Source organism: Myiozetetes cayanensis, unplaced genomic scaffold (genome assembly GCF_022539395.1).
Source record: "Myiozetetes cayanensis isolate MyiCay16 unplaced genomic scaffold, myiCay2020 scf2-11, whole genome shotgun sequence".
Lineage (NCBI taxonomy): Eukaryota > Metazoa > Chordata > Aves > Passeriformes > Tyrannidae > Myiozetetes > Myiozetetes cayanensis.
In genome coordinates, this window is record NW_026087411.1 from 29,627,768 (window position 1) to 29,651,330 (window position 23,563).

The window sequence follows — 23,563 nt, forward strand, 5'->3', positions numbered from 1 at the left end:
ATAAACATGGAATATTGAACAAAGGGAAATTTCCGTACAAAATATTATAAACAAGGGAGTACAGTAAAGGGTGCAAATACAATAGACATAACTTTTGCCTTTTTACCTGAAACCCAAATTTAATTTCTGATGTGGTAAACCATGCTGAACTCACACAAAAATCATAAGTCTTCAGTTTACTTCCAAATGTATATATTTGAGTTTCTTTTTTTCCTGTGGCAAGACATAACTTCTGGGCTGCAGCACACAGTCTGGCTTTGTTTGACTCCTATATTGCAACCTGACCCTAGAGAGGGGAAAACCAAACCAGTAGGAATAGCTATAGTATAGAAGTAAAAACACCTTTATAATTTTAGTGACCCAATTCGCAACACCCTCAGAAAATTAAGATCCCAAAAGTAAGCCTGAGTGGACATTTTTTCTTAAAGCATAATTTAGAATGCCAAGTTCGGCAGCTGGAATGCTTCGTTGAACTGAACTGAACAGAATGGAAGGGGACGTAAAAGAGATTCAGTGCTCTATTTTTTTCATTTATATCTTAATAGTTTCATAGCCTTAATAGTGAAACCTACTTCAACTGAGAAAATGTGTCTCAGCCCAGCCATGCACATGGGTTTGCACCCATTCCAGAAAACCAGTAGACTGGCATTCTCTTGGCCTGGTAGACACAGGTCCTATAAACAACATGACAAACACCTGGATCTCTCACCAGAGACAGCCTTGCTAGTGTAACAAGCAGTTGTGCAACATCCCAGGCTTGTCAGCCCTTATCATTGCATAAGGTACAGAACAACAAGCTGTACCTTTTAGTTATGGAAATCAGACACAACAGAGATATTCTTGTTAGATACTAAGTATTTGTCACCCTTAGCACTCTTAGACCAAGAGAAGGACTTCTGTCAGTTGGACATCTCGGTTGCTTCAGATCAGATTGCTTCATAATGTTGTTGAAGTGTTCAGTAATATCAATGCCACTGTAACTTCTGTCTCCCAAATGTTTCACTCTTTCATCTGAAAAGAAATGCCAGAGCACCAAGGCTCTGAATTCGTGCACATTGCACTTCTCTACTGAAGTCTTTCTGTGCCTCAGTCACACTGACAGAGAGGTACCAGACAAAAGTCCAAAATGATCTCCTTGGAGTTGTCCATGAGAGTTTTCACTTTTCACAGTTCTAAGTAACCTTCTGCTGCCAGTCAGTCATCCTCTTCTGGATGATGCCTGGCTGTAGGCTACAAGCACAGTACAAATGGGAAGTACAAGGATTTTCCCAAATACAGATATTAACGAAATAATTTTTTTTCAGTCTTTTTCTTTGAGCACTAACTCTTGTTCAAAGGTATGTGAAAACAATCTGAATGCTAAGCAAAGGAGAGATATCTGTATCCAGAACATTTTAATAGGAAGGGATTTTAATAACAAAACTGCATGCCTAGCCACCTGGCCTTCTTTCTGTGTGTGTGTGTTTTCTTTTGGAAGCAGTGTGGCATAGATGACACTTGCCATTAATCTCTTCCTACAAAAAAATATGCAAGCCCAGCTCATTTCCAGTGCATGATAATCATTAAGACTCCCATGAGTGAACCTCTGATACTTTTTTAGCCAATGATTAACCTTAAGCCCTCCTTCCCCCTTATGCATTTGGATTAAAAGGGAATATGGAGAGAGAAAGCAGTAGGCATGAGTGGTGCATTCTCTAACTCTATGGACTAAAGAGTGGAGTCATTTGACAAATAGTTCAGGAGCAGCACGCCAGGCAGTGAGGAGATTGATTTTATTAGGGTTAGAAGAGAAAGAGAGGTTCTGTCATGTGACCAGGCTGAATTCAGGATGTTTATAAGCTTCATCATTCTGCTTTTACTGGTGCCAGCAATGGTTGTATGGTACAGACAGCAGCTATTGACTTTTCCATTTATTCAGCTCCATACTCTTCTCTGTTCTAGGAAGTCTGCTGTAATTAGAGTTTGTAGTGTTTTCTTGTACAGGAGTCTAGTGTTTAGAGTAAGGCTTTACTTGTCAAGACTTTAAGAGTCCATCTGTGACTCCATATTCATATGACCCAGGGTAAGTCATATAACCACAGTTTTGATTCAGGTTCCGAGCCTGGAAACCAGTACCAACCTCAGAGAGCTTCATTCACTTGATTAAGATCTTTGGATAAATGTTGTTTTAATAGGAGAAAACACTATAATTCACATTTTCATTAAGCCATAAATGCCCACCCTTTAATCTAGATAGAGAACAGATGTGGAAGGATAAAATTTCTCTGTCAGTCTCATTTCGTATAGCACTGATACCTGTATGTTCTATTAAAAAAATCTCCAGGGCAGTAGCTGGGAACATGGGTAAGTGATTTCCAGGTGTTCTGGGTAGCACACATCTTGGGACAGTAACCTGTTAAGTACTGAGCAGGGACTGGCAACAGCAGAGCAGCATCATGCCCCTCTTTGCCATACACAACCGGCAGATCAGCTGGACTCCGCTGCTGGTACTGGGGTATCTCTTTTACCTCCTTCTGGGCGCTATGGTGTTCCAGCTGCTGGAGAAGCAGGCAGAGACCCACTTTCGGGACCAGTTCCAGCTGGAGAAGCTCAGCTTCCTGCAGAACTACACGTGCTTGGACAGACAAGCCCTGGAGAAGTTTGTACAGGTAAGAGGAACAAGTTCCCATTATTTTGGCTCAAGCATTATTTTCTTTAGAAGAAATTATACTATTGTGGCCAAGCATGTTATAAACTGATCAGCTGTCCATGATATTAAAGGTCTAACTGTTTAAATTAAAGGCAGAGGTTTCTCAAGCCCATTCATATACCTCTTTATCTTGATCTATTGAACAACTTTCTTCTCCCAGTCATGAATGCCCAAAATACGTAAATCTGCCTGATGCACTTTTGTGCTACGTTGCAGTAATTTCAACTTCATGGTTCTCAGCTCCCTCATTAATTATTACAGGAGATTATGCATGGGGAAAAAATCAAGAATCAAACCTAAATAAGTAGGTTGCCCTTCCAAGGTTCTCCAGTCCAAACCTGTGCAAATTCTGCCCTTTTGTACAAGAAATTGTCTACCGTTTTTGAAGGTGGTCCTGCACTCACAGGCCTCTAAAGAAAAGATAAAGCCAACCATCACTTACTGTGTTACCTATCTCTTGTAAGAAGAGATAAAGAGCTCTTATTCAATATGGGTTGTCAATTAATGACATCTTCAATTACATTTTAATCTGTTTCTCAAAACTGGCTGGAGGTACCTTTCTTGGTATTGTATTCTCATACTAGTATTGCAAGAACTGGATAGAAATCCTTAAACTACCACTTTCTTTGTGCTCAGAATCTACCCAGATGCAGAGCTGGGTGCCTAAATAGTTTGAACTCTTTCTACCATGTCACTAAACCTGATAAAAACTCTAAACATGCTGCAAGTTCGTGCTGTCCAAGTCAGAATATTTCCATGAAGGTTCATGCTTTTGATAAGCAAAAAGCCTAGATTTTGTAAATTTATTTAAGCAAACAGTGAATTTCAGATTAAAAAGTGTAGCAAAGGTGCCTGAACCTCCGTCTACAAAGCCAATGTTCTGATTACCAATACTGTGATATATTTCTTGTGGAACACCGGGCATTGGCCTGAAAATTACTAGTTTTCAAGAACTTACATGCCTAAAAACGTGTCTATTTTTTTCAGCTATAGCATTTGCTGATATTACATGTCCTTTCCTTATGTCTCGGATAGTGATTGTAGAGGCGAAAACTCTGATTCTCATTCTAAACCTAACTGGGATACCTTATGGGATTTAAAGGTATAGTTAAATCTCTGCTACCCCAGAAATCTTAGGGATGGTTCACACGTGTCCAGATTCTTCTCACTCTGTCTCCAGTGGAGTTTTCTTAGCACTGTCGTGCCACTCAGAGAATCACATTTTGTTTTGTCTCTGCAGAATTAAATACAATTTCACTTGTAAGCTGTTCCAGATAAAACCGGCTGAGGGCACCAAATCACCTAAAATGCACCAAGCTTCAAAGTATTCGGTAGTTCTCAAGGTTTACATAAGTGCAGGTCCTCTCTGACTCACCTGTTATTTATAAGACTTGTTAAGAAATTTATCTAACTCTTATTAATATTAGGAAATACTACTCTTCCCATATAAAATCTCTAACTTTAAAACTAATGCAGGGAAGCAGTTGTATGTTGTATGTTGTATGTTTTAACTATCATGTCAGAAGTTCCAGTCTGAAAAGTCACAGTAGTCTCACAGACTGCAGTGAGACACAGCCCTTAGACTCAGTCTGCTCAGATAACAAGTATAAGATGTCTTGTCTTAATACCCATTCTTTAAACTTAAATCCTTAAATATGGGATTCAACCCAGGTTTCTTTTTGCATATCTATGATCACTAATGATAGAGTTACCACTTTTAATTCATTAATTTTTTACTTGATTATGCAGGAAACAAATTTTTGTAATTCTGTATCAATAAACTGCATTGGCTCTCCATGGCTAAAACTGTCTAGCTGAGAGGTGGTCCCTGAGCTGCAGCTCCTAAAATGAGAAGCCTGGAGCTTTGGGAAAGTGCAAATCCAAATTCTGTGATCTAATGCATCTCTGGCAAACAAACATCAGTCAGGAAATTATGCCATTCTGACAACATAACTGAGATGCATTGAGTAAGGAGTAAGCCTTTATGAGTGCCCCTTTTTTTTATGTCCATACTTTTTCAGCCTCAAAGGAACTGATCTAAACATAGACTGAAAGGACCAAATCCTTGTCTATGACTACAAGTGGCTGCAATGTGCATCGGCAAGGGGACAGGAGAAAAAACAGCAGAAAGTTTTTATTCTCTCCACATCCTACTGTAGTTTTATATAGGTTTCATACTGCTACTGTAAATTACAGCACTTTGCTTTTACCTACTGGCTACTTCTGTTCCCAAAGGCAACAGCTGATGCTCACCAACCATTCATCAGCTGCTCTGATCACACCCCAGCCATAACCCTTACCTGAGCTGTAGATGAAAGGAGCTAGGAACCATTTTAACTGTCCCACAGGAACTTGTTTGTTTAGGAACAATTCTCCTGGGCACCAGGATGCCATTTATTTCATGGGGTTGTACTTAAAAGCAACAATCATACCAAGAAATCTGACCTTGTCAGACTATGTCTGAAGGATTCAACATTCAAAATTGCCTCACTCTTCCAGGTTGACTCTCATAATGTGAATGTAACTCCTGTGAACTCTTGTGCATTGAAATGCATAGAACTGTCAAGTGTTTCTTACGGAAGTAAATTAAACCTGTGATTATTTTAGACACTTCAAAGTATTCACACCTTAGTAGCTTCTGTGTGTTCCTTCTAAGCAGACAATGAAATAGTCAGCTCTAGAATATTTGACATCGAATTTTTTCCACTCTTAAGAACAGGTTTTAAATGGATAAAGTTGTTTGTCATATTGAAAATAAGCTCTGCTGACACTTCAGTCATGAGCTCACATGTGATGATGTCCAGCAGCCCTCTGATAAACTTGACCAATGCTGTAGGATTTTTTAATGCAGAAATAAGATTAGCCACTAAAGTTGAGATACTCAGTCCACCAGCACAGATCCCCTAAAACTGCAAAACCTGTACAAAATTGGATACCTTGTAGGGGGTATGTTTATTAGAAAGCCATCCTTCTGGCAACAGTCAACATTTCAATCAAGGAGTATTTTCTTTAATCTCATACTCCTGGAACCAACTAAAGCTGGTGTTGCTATTAAATCCTGCTCATGTCTTGCATCATACAAAGTCTTTAGAAGAGATGAGCAAGTAATTCCTTAGGCATTTTGCACAATTACAAAGGCTGTGACCTGGTATGTGACAAACAAGGGGATTCTTAAAACCCAGGCACTGAGCAGAGGGAAACCAATCTCCTTCAGAGAAATCCTTGGAGACAGCAAAGGAACACATTCTTCACTAAGGCAGTTGACAGGATATTTGATGCAGGAGCAGTATTTTTTTAGCACACAGTAGTTTTAGTCATCTGGTAAGAGCTATCTGGAATAGCAGAGAATATTTTATTAGTTAATCTTTCAGACTAGGAGAAGCCTAATATTCATTGAAAATTATTGGGAAGTCAAAGCTAAAAATAGAAATTCATCCTCACTAGTACTTACATGGAGGAAACAGAAATGAGTATGTTCCTCATGGCTCTCCCTGCAGACACATTTACACTTGCCTACATTAAAAACTGAAATGAGATTACTAGACTATGGAAGAAGAGGAATTACCTTTATTTTTTATGGCACAGCTTTTTTTTCCCAGTTTGATCACTTTGGGGAATCCATCCGCTCCCTTCCCCTCAGATTTCATCTAGCTATGGAACCGATCCTACTTCAGTGACCATTTCTCCAGTGGCAAGAGTTCACGTTCCTAGCCAGCTCTATTTCCAAGTTTCACCATGTCAGCAGTAGTCCATTTTAGTCCAACTCTACCCTGTTATCTACACTGTTTATCACTCTGCTTGCTCAAGATGGAAAGCAGTAATTACTTCTCTATATTTCTGACATTCTTCCTCATCTTTGCTCCTTTGACCTCTTCCACCTCAGGTCCTCATGGAAGCATGGGAAAAAGGGGTCAACCCAGAAGGAAACTCCACAAATCCCAGCAACTGGGACTTCAGCAACTCCTTCTTTTTTGCAGGAACTGTTGTCACCACTATAGGTGAGGTACTCTTTTCCTTATAAACTTGAGTTTCCTCCAACTATCCTGTAAAGCCCCCAGAAATGTGTAATTGGTAGACAGAATACACCTGCAAAACAATCAATTACTGTGAGTTACTGCTTTCTACTGGTTTCCAGTTATGCCTGTTATTCTTGCATATCCAGTATTTTACACCTGCCAAGGAAGCTGAGTGCCTACTTGGTACATCCAATATCATCTTGTACATGGACAGTGCATCTTGAGGTTGCTTTGAAGCACTGAGTTGCACTCACCACAAAATCAGAAACCTATAGCAAGTTACAATATTCTCTATAAGAGTAATATTTTTCATGTTCAATTTTCAGCTAGTAGTAGTGAACGCACAAGCCTTCTTCATAAACTGTGGCAATTTGTAGACAGATTTAATTGCAGAAAATCACAGATTCACAGGTTCATGAAACTTAATGTAGTTGAGCTTCCAAGTTTAGGAACTCTCCACGATGCCTGCAGCCTTTTCATGTAGCTGTTTTCTTCTTTTTTTCCAGGTTATGGTAACCTGTCCCCCAGCACGGTGTCAGGGCAGATCTTCTGTGTGTTTTATGCCTTATTCGGAGTGCCCCTCAACCTGGCCTTCCTTAATCAGCTGGGGAAAGGTCTCAATGCTCATCTGCTTACCCTGGAAAGATGGGTGCAAAAGCCAGGCCGTGCCCAGGTACATTGTCAATTTGTCATTTGTTTCCTCTGTTTTAAAACTAGTTAAAGTTCTCTTTTCAGATATGTGCTGCTGCTGGTAGATTGGGTTTCCTTGTGTGAACCGCAGCAATTATGTGGCCCTCTATATCAGAAACTCGATACACTTGACTTATCTACAAGAGCTTCAAAGGAATAGGCTTTTGCCTAAGGGACTCTAGATTTGCCTTTTTAAAACCTGACTCAGCAAAACCATTAATCTGGTGACCTTCGAAGAATGTGTGTGTATACACACATAGCCAAATCAAGCTCCTATTCTCTAGCCTATGGTAGCATATATCCAGAGCCTAGCTCTACACTGTGCAAAGACAACTTATTTTTATTGGTATGCTAATCTGTCTTGAATTAGCTTCCCTAATTGTGCCAACAATTTAGCACTTCCTCCCTTTTCTTAAAATGCAAATACTCCTTCTCCTTACTTACAGCTTATTGGTGAGTCATTGAACTAATCCCAATGTTTTATAATAAGAGAAGCACTGATAATAGAAAATACATTAAGGTCATTTATAACACAGTTACTGCATGTTTCTGAGAAAAGGTTCAGTGAATTGACTGCTTCAGTAAAGGAAAAGGGAGATTAGATATGTTAGATATGTTGAAACATTTCAGAGTTCTGACACAAGTTCATTTGTAAAATCTCTTGAGTCACTGTATTCTTTATCTGCAGTGGGAAGGCTATAAAGGTACTGTCAAATGCAGACTTGGATTCTATAAGCAAAATTTCTTTAGCTGCACAACATATACCTGTTCCTCAAACATATGCACTCTACCACTGGCAGGATGTTAGTATGGTTGCATCTTCCCTGAGATTTCTAGAAGCACCTCAGGGATGTGATTTTTTTTTTCACTCCTGAATTAACACTCGTTTCTGGCATAAATCCCATGATCAGACAAAGCTTTGGAGCTGTATATGCTTGTTTACCCTGAAAAGCCTCTTCCAGGAATTTGGCTTACCTCCTTTTAAACACAATGTCGTCATGCTTTGGGAAATTAATTACAATCAATTTTTCCTTACTCCTGGCTTACTGTCCTACATTATAGGTTTGTACCAGAAGTTTCTTAAAAGCCAGGCTAAAATTAAAATTGTGCACTTCAGTATAAATTTGTATGCAAAATTCATTATCTAATTAAATGCTATTACACTGCTAGAACGAACTAAATGGGAACAGATATCAACTATTGCCATGTTGACTGGTAATTCTCAAGGTGCTCTGCAAATGAGGTAAATATTACTATATATATAACAGCTAGAGAGCACATAATATAGAATTGATTTGTCCAGATCACCCAGTCGGCTCACACCAAGTTTCTCAAGCTCAGAACACTATTTTTTAATGAGATAATACAGAAAGAGAAAGGAAAATGTGATACCTGGACCCCCTACTTTATAAACAGTGGTTTGGCTTTTCATCCAGTCACAACAGGCACGTGAATAGAAAATCATACTCTGGTTTGAATGCCTTTGAGGGCATTTTTAAGTAATTGCAATGAGTTTGCATCAGCACACCTCTAGTTAATAGTTCAACAGAATGTGCTTCCTGGAAATCCATGAGCTCCTGATCCTCAGTCCTAAATTGCTAAAATCCCTGTTATGACCCATCCCCTGACCAGTCTTTGTACCTATCCATTGCAGTCACATATGTAGTGACTTATCACCCAGAAGGCTAGACATTTTTACTGAGGTACAGATCTTGCCTGTGCTAACAGAACAGTTTTCCTCTGAGTGCTTCTAAGTTAAAAATGAATGAAGGCAAACTGACTTCACTTAGGTTTCATCCAAACATATTTTTGGCTCAGCTCTTATAAGCTGCTTTATAAATCTTTGGAAGTAATCATGGTGAAAATAATAATTTTTTTTCTTGCCAATCTTTGTATAATGAGTTATGTAATACTTGATGATTTTCCTCAAAGACAGAAACTAATTGATTACAAGAGCATCTCCTCTTGAATTGAAATTGTAAAGTGAGTATTTCATTCCTACAGCCATCATAAGTCTGAAAATATGTCTGAAGCATTCTTAAAAACTCATTGCAAAAAGCTTTAAAAAAATCCTCCCTTTTTTCCTAATTTTAAGGGGGGTTTTGTTTCATGATTAGGTACAATATCTATGTGCAGAGTAAACAGTGAGCTCAGCTTGCAGTGCATGGAAGCATTGGCTTATCCTTCCTTTTTTTGCCACTGCTCCCAGCTGGACTGCATTTGTGATTCAATTAAAAAACAGACCCAACAATTTCGACATGACAACTGCTCCGTGCTGCTTAGCTGCTCTCTTCCCTTTATCTTTCAGGTGGTTCAAACACTGGCAGTGGCCATCTTCCTGTCCACTGGGACCTTGCTTTTTCTAGTGTTCCCACCATTAGTCTTCAGTTACGTAGAAGGCTGGAGCTATGGAGAAGGCTTTTACTTCACTTTCATCACCCTGAGCACCATTGGATTTGGGGACTATGTAGTAGGTAAAAAAGAAAGTGAACCAAATTGAGCTTTTTTGAAATTTCTTACTCTAGTATAAAACTAAATACAGAGGGCATAGATATGTATTCCACTATAAATCTGGTACAAGAGTGAGCTTAGCTATACTAGTAATAATGAGCTAATATATTATAGGACATGAGCATTTTTCTCTTGGCAGCTAAGCTGAGTCACCCAACTCATTTCACATATGCCACTGAACACCCATTCAACAGGGTCTCTGCCCAGGCTGAGAATGGGATCCAGGAGTGACAGGTGGAATATAAATTAAAATTTCTTTGTCTTAAAGAAGTATTAAGTATTAGGCCTTAAAACCACCCTCTCCTAACAGTGATTTGCTTCTGCAAGAGCCTACCATTCCCAGTAAGAATTCATGTCAAATATTAAATAATCAATTCTTACAATGGGAACAACATTACTGACAACCACAGGATGCCTCTGAAAGAAAACAAACCCAGTGAAATTACATAGTGTTTAGAGATCTAGACTGCGAACATCACAGTAAAGACACGTGAGGGGCTACATTTCCACACACTTACTTGAACAAATGCATAATCTTAACAGATTATGTCTAATGTGTGTATTTGTTGAAACCACTAAGATCTCTTATTTTGCAAGGAGTAGCTCTCCTCTCCTAGAGGTCCCAAAAGAAGATAAAAAAAGCACCTCATGCTGAATCTGGCATTGTGGAGTTTCATGATGGTATGGACAACAGAGACTAAGTGGATAGCTGCAGTGCTGTCCTGTGCCTGTATCGGCTGCACCGATTGTCCATGCTGTGGAAATATCAAACCAGGGACTAAGATTCTCATAACCACTTACTTAAAATGGCTGCATTTCCCATATTATCCAGCTGATTGTGAACCCTGCATACTGAGTTATATCACCCTACAAATAGCAATCACTGTATCACTAAACTGTACCTTTCTAAGTCATCTGAGATTCCCAGTGTTTCTCTTGAATAAAATATGGCTAACATGGATTCAACGTTGAATTTCCAAGATTTGTTGTTGGCTAGGAACTGTTGATTTTGTGCATCCCTGATCAATACTCAATATGGCTATTTTTATTGTATAGCCTCAGCTTCAGGGATTTGATGCCAGCTGTGCTAATTTTAACTGACTAATTTTTAGCTGACAAAAAAAAAAAAAAGGAAAAGAAAGAAAGATCTATCTGCTGATAGATCACACAAGCTCTCAAGTGTGACAAAGTATCACACAAGCTCTCAAGTGTGAGCTCTCAAGCTCTCAAATCTACATTTTTGCAGGGGGTGGAGAGGGTGTATCAGTATGTATGTTCAACAGAACAAAGCTGTCAAGATTAATATGTGAATTTCCCCGGATTTTTCAGGCACAAACCCCAACAAGCACTATATCCCTGTGTACAGGAGCCTAACTGCAATTTGGATTGTTTTTGGCTTGGCCTGGCTGGCTCTGGTCTTCAACGTGGGAGCTGACTTGATGGAAAAATTCCTTCAGATAAAGTGGCACAAGTCTGACTTAAGCTTGGCAGAAGGAGCCACCACCAAATTGGAAGATGAACCTGAGCAGCCTAGAATTCATATCCCTAGCTGAGCAAGGTACAAAGAGAGCAGTCTGAAACTGCATCTTTCATCTGTATCTCGGACTAAGCAAGCCCTGTGGATAAAAGACTACCACAGGTTTTGGACTGTTTCCTAAGGAGAAAATGTTCCAGAAACATGGAAATTTCCACACCCTGTGTAGTCATCAGCCTACACTAAACCTCCAAAGGGGTAGCAGACGTGGTTATACAACTGTCCCAGGATTCATTTTACAATTCTCACTCAACAAAGGCAACTTCCCCTGAAGTAATCAATTATTATCCATTGTCTTTCTCTAGTGGGATTCAGTTCTTACGGTCACTCATTTTCAACAAAATTCAGACTGACTTCAATAAGAAGTCATGTCATCAAGAATCTCAAGTGGAAAAAGTCAGGTACAGAAATCTTTCTTCATTTCCAGTCAGAAAACAAGCAAAACCACAGAGGAATATCAACAGTAATGAAAACCTGCTTAACGACAGCCATCCAATTAAGATTCAGTTGATACTGTCTGAAATGAGCAGCTTTCATATAAAATGAAAACATTTATTTTCTGAGCTAAAATCCTTCTCTTTTAATTGTGCAGAAATTATGTGTCTATCCAGCACTGCTTGGACTGTTACAATTCATCTCAAAGTGAACTGGCAGCTGAAAGCACGTCCTCATCACAGTTCATTTCACAGACACTTTAACAGCACTTTAAATTTAAATGCAAGCAGACTTCCCTATTTCTAGCCAGGTCACAAATAACAATAGAGTCTGGCATTTTATTTGGGCCAGTTAATTGAAGAACTATCATGCACCATACAGATTTGATGCTGTATCTTTATCTCTAGATAAGGCTGAGGATAGGCTCTTGCATTAGATCTGATCCTCACTTGAGTTATAGTGTCAGCTGTAAGAAATAGAGACTTTGATTTTGTCACAGTTATTTTAAGTCAAAACTAGTAGAAGCCATCTCCAAGGAAGCTTAAAAACCAAAGAAGGATCTATAAGCACCTTATAAGAGGATAGTCACTGGGATAAAAAACTAGTCACACTGTATTAAAGTGAACTACAGAAACTTGATAAAACAATTATCCATTCATTGGGTACCACATCCAATTGGTTATAACCATCACTAACACATTGCATGGGCATGCTTGTAATTATGTACATACTGCTAATTATTCAGTATGTTTATACCTCATAGTAACCGTCAACTAATCCTTTTAAACTCATTTTTAAAAGGAACTTTAATGTCAAGTGTGAGTGAAATATGACTGCATATGTAGACTAGCCCCAAGCTAGTGTATGTCTGACAGGCTACAGGAACATCAAATGTCAGCCTTTCAGCAGCTGCGTTGATATTTCATTTTGGAGAAGTGTCCATAAAACATGTAGAGGCTTGTGTAGGTCACTAATCTTTTCATGCGTAGTTTCTGAGCTAGATTTTCACTCCTGAGGAGGGTCACAACAGACATTTGTTCTTATGTCTGACATAGTGATTGTTTTATTTGCCTGTTGCTGACACCTGCATAGTGCAGTGTAGCTGTTCAAATCTGAAATGCCGGCATATAAGAATGCTGGCTATGGTTTATTAGACTAGCTTCAAAAATGAGTGTTCAAATGCTTATCCCATCTAAGATTTCCCTCATGTCTTACCACTACCTACCTCACAGATTTTATCTCCTCCGTTTTTGCACTGATCTCAGTGCAATAGCCCTCAGCTATTCCCATAAATTTATGCAACAGCTTTCTTGGTAGACTTTCATTGAGAGCAGCCAATTCTCTCCTGTCTGGCTTTTTGTATCTTTGCAAATCTCACAGGAGACTTTCTCAGTATTTTCTATTCTTCAGACATAATGTTTGCACTTGCACTTTTTAACATCATCACCGTCACTTACTCTGTATCTGCCTTGTGTTAAGACTACAAGACATTTTTGGCCTGTTTATGTGAAAGACAAAATTAAAGTTCTGCTAACTTTGATATATCAAACCTGTTCTTTTCACCTTGTGTTTTTCCATGCCTTCTTTACTTTATCTAACCACAGCCAGCCACAATACATGCAGTACCCTAAAGGTGATCCTATACGGTGTTTTACACTATGCTGCATGCCATAAAAAATGATAATGAGGTTTATCAGGGATAGAAAGCACTTACTGGCAAAGTGTTTCTTCAAGTTATCCTTACTTGACATCTGACAGCAGGAAGTTTGGATTGTTTTTACTGAAGCCCAGAAAACTGTTCCTGTATCTGCTAATGATTTTGCAAAGTAGCAGCATGGTGAGACCATCTTCTGAAGTTTTTGCTACTGCTGTGTTTAGTAAACCTGAGAGTAGCTGCAGCAGTTCTCCAGCTGCCTGCCAGAAGACTCAAAGAGATACCTTAAATCAAGCATATGGCCATGTTGGAACAGAAACAAGGACACTGATGCCCTCTCATGCATTACATAAGTGATAGAAATTTCTTGCTCGCTTTGTCAATTTTTCAAGGTCCTGAAAAGATCCTAAAGGTCATGCACATCTGTAATTGAAGTTAATTTGAGATACATAGTGGGAGCACTGGTCTAATCTTTGAGCATGGATGGACCAAGTGGTTTCTGGTGGCCTCCTCTATAAAAAGGCAGTTGTCAATTATCAACTGACCAGCTAAGAAAAGTAATGTGGAAGAACTGCACAATCACAAGGGCTTGGTAGGAGCCAGAGGAGCACACAAAAGGGACTCTTCTGGTCTAATAGCCCATTTTACCAGTGGTACATTTCTGCACAGAATGGAGAGTGCACATACTCAGCTCCAATGCATGGAAAACATCACCTCTGAAGCCTCTGAATGTTGCTCTGCAGTCTGTGGCAGAAGCAATGGCCCAGGCAGTGTTCACCTATGATGGGCAGCTACCACTTGCAGTCCAGCGCAGGACAAGAAGCAAATGTCCTTCCAAGTTTATACTTACCCTTTAAGCCTACCCAACAAGCCTGTCTTCATCCTCATACATATTGGTACCTTCCAGACAACACCAAAATATCATTGGCAAAGATTCGAGCCATTCTCTGTGGACATGTAAATAGAAGACTGACAGACACTTCTGGGAATACTTAAGAAAATCAGCCATTTAAATATAATATAATTCTGTGAAGACTTGTTGTGAATCTTGATCTCTTTCTCCCCAGTTTCCTAGTAAACACATGCTGGATGTCCTGGGTTTTCACAGTCTGTCTTGTAGTTAAAACCCCTGAGTCTCCTCTGTAATTTGTTTTATATATCTTTAGTATAAATATTAAATGCTATATGTTTATTCATAATGTTTCAGCATGGTTATACTCAGTGTGCTTTGCATAAACTATCTGGGTTTAAATGTAGTTAAAATGTCAAAATGTAGCTCAGCTGTATCTATTTCCTAATCTTAAATGAAAGAGGTGACGAGTATATACTCTTTTTAGTATCTTTGCATTTTTATTTTCTCATATATATTTTTATAGAAGGCTTTCCTTTTTTACATAATTCCATTTTTCCTTTAAATATCATTCAGTAATGAACACCCTGAAAAGGCAGACATAAGACTGAACAATAAGCAGTATAACTTTTTTTTTTTTCCTAGGACTGTGCTCAGGATGATATCTTTACTGTGGAATTAGTCTAATCTTTGCATATTAATTTCTGCATCTTGCTACCAAAAACATGTGTTTATGCTAGTCAATTTAAAGCACAGCCCAGAAAACCAGAGACAAGCACATTACTACAACAGTTGCAATGGGGCAATACCTATTTGAAAGTTGCCTTATTTGTAATAGTATGCACATGTCCCTGGCAAAAATAGTTAGAGGGCAGTGTGAGAACGCATTTCCATGTGACAGTGTATGAAGGCATCCTGTTCAGAAATCTAGCAGGTTTATCCCCCTTTAGGTCACATTACTCAACAAAATAGGTAAATTACAAAGTTTTTATACACCAAAAGTGACTTGGCTGTTTTATCTGCTGGTGAGAGAACAGAAAGGAACGTTGGATCTGGTTCTCTACAAGAAAATAAAAAAAGGTCTTGAGAGCTACCTATATGATGAAAGTACTTCCATAGGAAAATTACAGATTACAAATAAGATTCTGACAAACTTGCTACCTTTTCAGTTATTTATATCGAAGAGTTGTTATCATAAATACCTGTTTGCTGCCTTTTAAACTATATTAGCAGCTGAGTGAAGGAGGAAAGATTAACGCAACCTACTGGTGGTCTATAAGGAGTGCGAGCTGGTGAGAGAGGTACTTGGATTTGTTTGGTGTTTGCTGAGAGACGGGCTGGCTAGCATCCCTCGGAGGGGTGAAGGTGACTCGGTGCCCGCGCTTGCTCAGGCACTCGCGGCGCGGAGGAGGGACCCCTGGGGCAGCTCCGCGCTCTGGAACGGACGCCACAGGAGGACGAGGGCGGCGCGGTGGGCTGCGGCAGCGGGGAGCGGCACAAACACCTGCCCTTCCCAGGACAGCCCGACTCGGTGGACAAGGGCAGGCCGGGGGAGGTGCAGGGGGTCGGCCGGCACAGCCCTCCCCCCGGCGGGCGGCCCCGCTCCCGCCCCCGGCTCAGCCGCTTCTTCAGCGGCGGGGGCGGCGGTGGCCGCGGGGCGATGGTGGCGCGGCCGCAGCAGCGGAGGCGGCGGCGCTGGGGGGTGCCCGCGCTCCTGGCCGCCTACGTGGGCTATCTGGGCATGGGCGCCGCCGTGCTGCAGGCGCTGGAGCGGCCCGTCGAGGTGCAGGCGGCCCAGCGCCTCCTCCAGGAGCGCCTGGAGCTGCTGGCCAACCACACCTGCCTGCAGGGACCCGCCCTGCAGGGGCTCATCGAGGTGAGCCCGGGCGCGGCGGAGCCGAGCAGAGTGAGGGGCGGCCGGCGGCCGAGAGGGCGGTGGGAACTGCAGCTACCGCGCCTCCTTCTCGAGAGTAACTTATGAAAAAAAAAAAAAATCCAAAAACTTTTCCCTGTGTAGGTCTCTTGCTCACACGGCAGCCCGCCCCGGAGAAGCTGCCCACGGCGTGGAGAAAGCGCTCCTCTCTCGGCGAGCAGCGGCCGCGATGTTTGGGCACGCCGGGCTCCCCCGGCCCCGCGCCCCGGGCTGCGGCCGCCTTTTCTCCTCGCTGATAAAGAGGTTGTTTCGTTCTCCGCCGCCGTCCCACGGGTTCTGAAGCGCCGCCGTCCCGAGCGTAGGCAGGCAGTGTCGGGGTGTCTGACTACGTGACAGTAACCTGCGGTTAATTGCAGGTGGTTTGGGTTTGCTCTTGCGCTTACTAAGAATGAATTATAGTCTGTGACGTCTTGCAGGTGGTAAATTCTAATGGAAGGGTTTTGTCGTGGTGAGTGTAATGGGTGTTTATACTGGTGCCAAACTCTTTCCGTTCTCTGCTTGTTAATTAAAGGGAAATAGGAAACCCTTAAATCTTTCAAGGTAGCATTTAATACATTTCTGAGGATGTTTGCAGGATGGTTGCAAAATGTAAAGCAGGAGGAAATGCAATCTTACTAAACTACAAGTTGTCTTTTTTTGGTACAGATACGAGCAAAGTGGAATAAATGGATTCTCTTTGCTTAATTTTTCTCTGAAAAAAAGAGAAACCTACAATATTGAAGTGTCTATGATTACCCAAACCCTTTGAGTTCAGTAGGTGCTGGTGGTTGAGTATGTACTGCTTGCGTTGGTCAGTCTGCCTCAAATAGATGTTGACAAACAAACAAAGAAAACCTGGGGGTTTTGTTTGAGATTTGGTTGGTTGGGTGGGTTTTTTGGGGGGAAGGTGTGGGGTTTTGTTTGTTTTGTAAAAGTAGTGTATGATGGTGACTGAAACCAAAGCAGCTGGCCACCAGTTCAAAGAACCTAAAGAGAACTTCGATAAATGCTTCCTTTTTTTCTTTTTCTTTTTTTTTTTTTCAGTATAGAAAAAACCACGGAAACCATCAAATTAATGTTCTTGTCAGGTGTTTCAGCAAGGCCCTGGCAGACAAAATTATGCTGGAGACCTGTGTCACACTCTCATCCCTTGACAGAGGTAAATCCTCTGTTGGCCATCTGTAGTACACTGAACATATGGCATAGATTTGGACCCTTGTAAGATACTGTAGTAACTACTTTTATTATTTATAGTGAATGTTGTGCTAGCTGTGGAATTTAAATAGAAGTGAGAAAAACATCAGAGAAGACCAGTCTGGTGTTTAATTAAGGAAGATCTTAACTGAGCTTCACTCAGCACTGGCCCATTGTACAGTGAGCCATCTGGCGTGGCACTTGCCCTGCGGTTGCAAGGGCAAGAGGGCTTGATGAATGACAGTGACAAGACACTTCTTGTGGAGAGATGATGACAACTAATAGGTAGAAATGTTCTGATGGTTTGTTTTACTGTAGCTTGACCTCTACTAATTCTTGATACTACCTAGTAGTCAAGGAAGTAGGACAGCTGCTCAAAATCCCTTTAGACCAGATGCAGTTACAATATGCTATGTGATTACTTAATTGTGACCTGAGCAAACCCTTGATGGGGAAGTTACAAATAAGCTTTCAAGAGTGTCTGTGCATGCATTCGTGCTCTGAGAAACTACACTGAGTTCGAATGGCTTTGTGTGCTATTTCTAATAACTTTCACAGTGAGGAATTAATCATAAACAGAGAATCCACAGAATTGCTGTTTTCCTACACTCTTTTCTAATTTCCTGTGCAGCAATCACTTTGCTTACTGTGTGTGCTCAAAAAAAAAAATGTTTTTCTGTGCAGTCAGTTGTTATTGTAGTACATTGCACATAGTTTATCAGGCAGTGTCATCACTGGCCCTCTTCAGATAAGAAACTTGTATTGTAGATACACAGCTGATTATTTGCTAATTAAGAAAGACATAAAGAGTGGTTGTGAAAACTTAAAACAGTGTGTGAATTCTAAGTGCCTTGACATTACTGGCAATTCCTCATTGTTTTCTTACAGCTCTTTCATTCTAGATAATTCTAAACTCTGTTTATTTTAAGTGTATAGGGGCCAATATGGAATAAAATCCTAGTTTGCTAAGCAATGTACAAACATAATTTTACAACCTGGTTATCTCTTGGTTCCTAGTTACCAACTGGGAGTGGAAATCCGCTGTTCCAGCCTTGCACAGACGGAAAGCAATAGCAAGCTCCTGCTTTAGGGAGCTGTCAGGACAGCACGGAGTGAGGATGGGAGGAGGAAAGGCAAAGTCAAACAAACCATGCTGTAGTAGCTAGACCAGTGAATTCTCATTCAGTAATTTCTATGGCTCAGATCCTTTCCAGGGAAGAAGTAATTTTATACTTAAAAAGGAGAGGACAGAAGAAGGTGAAAATAGCAGACCAGTAATGAAAACAGAATAACAGAGGAGAATGTGTTAGAAAGTGTGTGACATCTGTGGTGGTGGATCTCTGCTTCCTATAGCTGGATTTTGTTGGTGTTTTTTTTTTACCTGGAGGAACTGGCTGGCTCTTCCCCTGTGGGATGCTGAACAGTTCCATATTTCCTAAATAGTTGAAGGTAGCACATGCAAATATTTTATGTTTAAGCAAATAAGCAATGTATGCTCATGTGTTTATGCATACCTATATGTGTGTATCAGAACAAGAACAGCATAGGGGACAACAGAAAGGGGTCACATGACTGCTGCCCCATGTCCCTCCACTGTGCATCTAGTAACATCTACTCAAGGAAGACATAACTTTGGTTTTCTTGACCTATCTAACCCCAGCTTATTTTTTCCAACATTGTATATAGTCTGTGACATGAACAGATGTTCACCAGAAGCAAGACAGAGAGCAAGCCACCTCATGAGCCATTAGGTAACATGCAAAGAGGACAGTATCTGGCCTTTTATTATAGGTATGGTGATGGTCTTCACATGCCAGCATTACTGGGTGTGATGTCATGTCAGAGGAAGCTCTCAGTTAGAAGACTTGCAGAAGATGGAAACAGATGCAATGATAAGGCAGATTTCAGGTGATATACTCTCAATACAATGAGGAAAAGTAACCAGACTGAGCTGTGTAAAAGTCTCTGTCCAGGTAAAAATTATGCTGGTTCCAGATTCAAGAAACGTCCGCAAAGTGAGGCTGCGCACAGAGACGGCACATTCTGTACTGGCATATCTGCTAGAGCTGAGACCCTCACTGACCTTTTGGGGTTGGGGACACCTAAACACACTCCACAGTGCGATGCACTGCTAGTATAAATGTCTCAGTTTTATTGCGTAGGGTTAGGGTATATTTAGCTCTGCTCCAGCTGAGCAGTCCTCCTAAGTCACTGCTTTTCCTGTGTCATTTTCAGTGGTTACAGGCACACAGCTGCTATCCTTGCCAGTGTCTCTTTGGTCAGATGATTGGCTGTATGGCCAGGCTTGAAACAGGACTTTTTCTGTGTTATGCTATCACCATGACATCCTTTTCATGCTACCATTCTCTTTTTTAATATGTAAACTTTCTTTGTTGTTATATATATATATATTTCCCTAATACAGGTGTTTCCTGTATTTATTACATTCCATTTACTTTCAGTTGTAGATGTATAATGCTGTTTAAACACAATTAGTTACATAAACTCAGAAAATGAAAGCTAAATTAAATAAATATTTTTTTGTCTAGAAGGATTTAAGGTGCAGTGAAAAGGACCTAATGCTAAAGGGCAGGTTATAAACTAAAAGCCTGCAGGTGGATCTAGATACTGTTATCTGCAGAGTCAACAGCTAGAGGTACAGAGAGAGTTTTAGATGTTTACAAAAGCAATGAGATCCCACATGACTGAGAGATCCTCATCAATACCTTGGCTTGTACTGACATTGAACCAGCAGAGAATTGTGACAGATGTCAGGAAACACAACTCTGCAAATACCATTTACTAAAATAATCTTGCTCACAGATGATGAAACAGTGGATGACTAGCAAGTGATGAGCGTAAGGGTGGTGAGGGTCTTTAAGGGACAGCACTGGCTCTTGGTACTGTAGAGCTGTAACATCTGTGTAGAACCCAATTTAACCAAATTGACTTGTCACAGATGAAATAGAGCTGATCCCCTCTAATTATTCTTTCTAATTTCATGCTTATCAAAATGTACTACTACTTTGATTAAGTTACAGCAGTTCATCATTCTCTGGACTTGTTAATTAAAAGAGCCATGGATACCTTATCAAGAATATACATTCTGTGCTAATAATATCCTATTCTAGCATACATTTGACAGAATTTGTTGAAGATAAAATCATTATTCTATAAAGCAGTAGATGTATAATTTTCTGTAAGGTAATAGGCTAGAACTATATTGTTAGACGAGATCTACTGGTGAACTGTTTTTTCTGGTTAGTTGACTCATTCCTAGGTCTAATGTTAAATGTAGTGTCTAGTACCTGTGTTTAAAAAGAGAAAGGTAGAAGGAAAGCACAGCAGCCTATTATATTATACCTCTTCCTAAAGAGAGATATTTTTTTCTTATTGAATTCCCAGTTACAGCTGGTCAGGCTTGGTGGAAGTAAGGGAGTAGCAAGCTGGCATTAACTGATAAGTGTCTCAATAATCTGTCCAACCAGGAAGGTTTGAGACCCGCAGTGGATAGCTGACGACTTGTGAGTACCCTCTAAAAAGAGAAATGGTAATTCTTGTCAGTTGTTTGAAGATGTGAATTACTCTTACAGGTACTTGTTCATTATACTCTTTTTTTTTTTTTAATGCAATTAAAAGAAAAACAACTACAAGGGAAGGAAATCTCAGTTGTACAAGGATGATGCAATGCAACCTGCTATGTTCTGTAGTTTATACAGGCAGCTCCTTTCAACAGATGCTACTTATTTCTGTTGCAGCCCAGCTGTCAAATTACTTCTGTCATTGAGGTTTGAGAAGTGACTGCAATTCAGCAGCACTTTGTCCCGTGAATCCTGTCACAGATTCTTCCTTCATATACAAGCTTAATTTGCAGAAAAAGTACAAGTGTCTGAGAGTACCGCTGGTTGCATCATTACTATACTATGTCTTCTGCTTCTTTTCTGTTGAAGAGTACTTCTAGATGAATTCTAGAAACTGTAGTGCAGACCCAGCTGTAAAGTAAAAGTGCTTTTGCTTGTAGGGTTCCTTCGGTTTTGAGGAACTAGTGCCAATTATGTTAGCTGGGGAAGGTGGGGGACAGTTCTTTGATCGGGTCTCAGGTTATTCAAGTGACATGAAGTTAAAAAAAAAAATACAGCTGGATTCTTTTAGATTCATATCATATCTTGTGCCTGCTCTTGTTTTGGTCAGAATTCATATAAGTTTCCTGTCCAGGCAAGGACAAGGGGTCAGAGCTCATAGCTGGGAAAGTGTGATTAATAATCTATTTTTCAGTTATTTGGAAATTAATTGACCTTCTGTCCTTGCAATCTGATACCAAGGTTACTGTTAACCATTTTCTTGTGATTTACAGCTTGGTATTCTGTGAGGCATAAATGAATGTTTATATGCCAACACTGTGTAGAAATTTCCAGTGCACAAAGTTTATGTGAGTCGTTTTCTCATTAATCTAAATGGCAACTTGGTGCCTTTTGAACATCTCCTTTCCCTCCTTGATAGATTGTGAAGGTGAGGAAAAGAGTGAAATCAGGCAAACCATTTTCAGAAGGGCATGTACTCTTTTTTTTTTTTTTTTTTTTTTTTTTTTGGATATGTGTATGTAAATGTCAACTAAACTTTAATCTCACAGTCTCACGTTATTTAAACTAATCCATTCACATACATTTTGGCCTTCCTTGAGAACTGCTTTCAAATACATTTAGTAAATACTGCTTTTGCCTTTGAAAGATATCTCAAGATTACTGTGACCACTGACCACAATTCCACAGTTCAGAAACATGGGGCAGCAGCAGTGAGAGGAGCCATGGTTTATAAAAGGGTCATTTGTATGATTCTTTCCATGATAGTTTCCTCCAGAAGAAAATAGTCAGGAATCCTTTTGGAGATACTTGGTAGAGTCCTAGTCTTCTGGGGCTTTGCTTTCCCGTTTTTCTCTTTAGACCTTGCTCGTTTTGGGGAGGGCATGCAGGTAGATTAGAATCAGTCTGTTTAATCATTTAGATAAAGCGTTTTTGTTGTTTTTTTTTCTGTAAAGATTATAAAAGGAAAGAGAAGCACAATGTTCTGCAGAAAGAGACTGCAAGGAAAATAGTGCCACAGTTTACATATACACAGGAATTCATTCTTTATTCCTGATCTTAAATGCTTTTTTTGTAAACTGTATCCTAGTCACATGCAGTTGTGAGTGCAGAGGAGAAAGATTAATTTTCTAGTTGGTGTTAAGGAGGTCAGATTAAATAATAGTTCTGCCTTTTGCAGTACTTGGTGATCAGAAGTCGTGCTGCAGCCCCAGGCTGGTGGTGGAGGAGCCCACATGTGATGAGGATCTTGGAAGAGAGGAAGTGTGTAAGCTGGAAAATCTGGGAGTTGCCCAGAACTCATAACACAGCAAACATGATAAAAGAGACTTATGAGTAGGGCTGAAGGATAGAGCAGCTCTGCAGCAAATAGAGAATAAACCTACATTTTGCAGGGGAAAATGATGTTACACTCAAATGTGAAGAGGGAACCAAACTCTGTAGGCTGAGCCTGTAGAAAACTTCTGGATACTTAAGCAGATGTCCTGGTAGAACCAGCCACCTCACTTTTTTGGGGTTTCTTTTGTTTTGTTTTGGATTTATTTTTTTTTAGCTAGACAAAATAAACAAAAGAGCTCTTGTGTGTAATTACTTTCTGTGATTTGATTTTTTTCTAGTATGACTGTAACTGTGTTGGATTTGTTGCTACAAAGCTGTGTAGCTTGATAAGACTTCTCCAGGCTGGATGAAGTACTCCTTAACAGTAATTCGTGGAAGTGCAGCCACAAGAGATATGAAGGGCTAAAAGGAAGTCAGTCTTTAAGAGTGATTTAATTTTTTTAAGTTATTTTGTTTACTCAAATAAGGAAATCAGTATAATGTTGTATTTGGATGGTCCTGCAGGAAGAATCAGCAATGATTATTCTAATTAATAGTAAAATAGAAGGAAAAAAGGGGTATTGCCATCCTAAAATAAGTTCAACAAGGGAGTCAGCAGAAATCCACGGCTTCCTTGTGGAGCTACCACTGAGCTTGAATTCAAGGAGGGAATTCCCTGCAG

General features: G+C 40.2%; 2 protein-coding genes across 2 annotated transcripts in view; both read left to right on the plus strand.

The window, feature by feature from the left end:
* Positions 1-1,414: 1,414 nt before the first annotated feature.
* LOC126639722 (potassium channel subfamily K member 16-like) lies at positions 1,415-11,472 on the plus strand. The gene is made up of 5 exons (XM_050314856.1): positions 1,415-2,648; positions 6,573-6,687; positions 7,212-7,378; positions 9,704-9,869; positions 11,236-11,472. The coding sequence occupies exons 1-5, from the start codon at positions 2,436-2,438 to the stop codon at positions 11,457-11,459; spliced, it is 885 nt and encodes a 294-aa protein (XP_050170813.1). The 5' UTR covers positions 1,415-2,435; the 3' UTR covers positions 11,460-11,472.
* A 321-nt stretch (positions 11,473-11,793) lies between these two features.
* LOC126639723 (potassium channel subfamily K member 17-like) overlaps positions 11,794-23,563 on the plus strand; it is a 30,140-nt gene continuing 18,370 nt past the window's right edge. Inside the window, exon 1 of the mRNA XM_050314857.1 lies at positions 11,794-11,841. Coding sequence (XP_050170814.1) covers positions 11,809-11,841 — 33 coding nt within the window. The 5' untranslated portion in view covers positions 11,794-11,808. The remainder of the gene's footprint in view (positions 11,842-23,563) is intronic.

What these genes read in the sequence shown, in the direction of transcription:
- LOC126639722 (XM_050314856.1), top strand. Translation starts at nt 2,436, where the DNA reads ATGCCCCTCTTTGCCATACACAACCGGCAGATCAGCTGGACTCCGCTG. An exon ending in AACTGTTGTCACCACTATAG is followed by an intron (nt 6,688 to 7,211) that starts GTGAGGTACTCT and finishes CTTTTTTTCCAG; the next exon opens with GTTATGGTAACCTGTCCCCC. An exon ending in ATTTGGGGACTATGTAGTAG is followed by an intron (nt 9,870 to 11,235) that starts GTAAAAAAGAAA and finishes CGGATTTTTCAG; the next exon opens with GCACAAACCCCAACAAGCAC.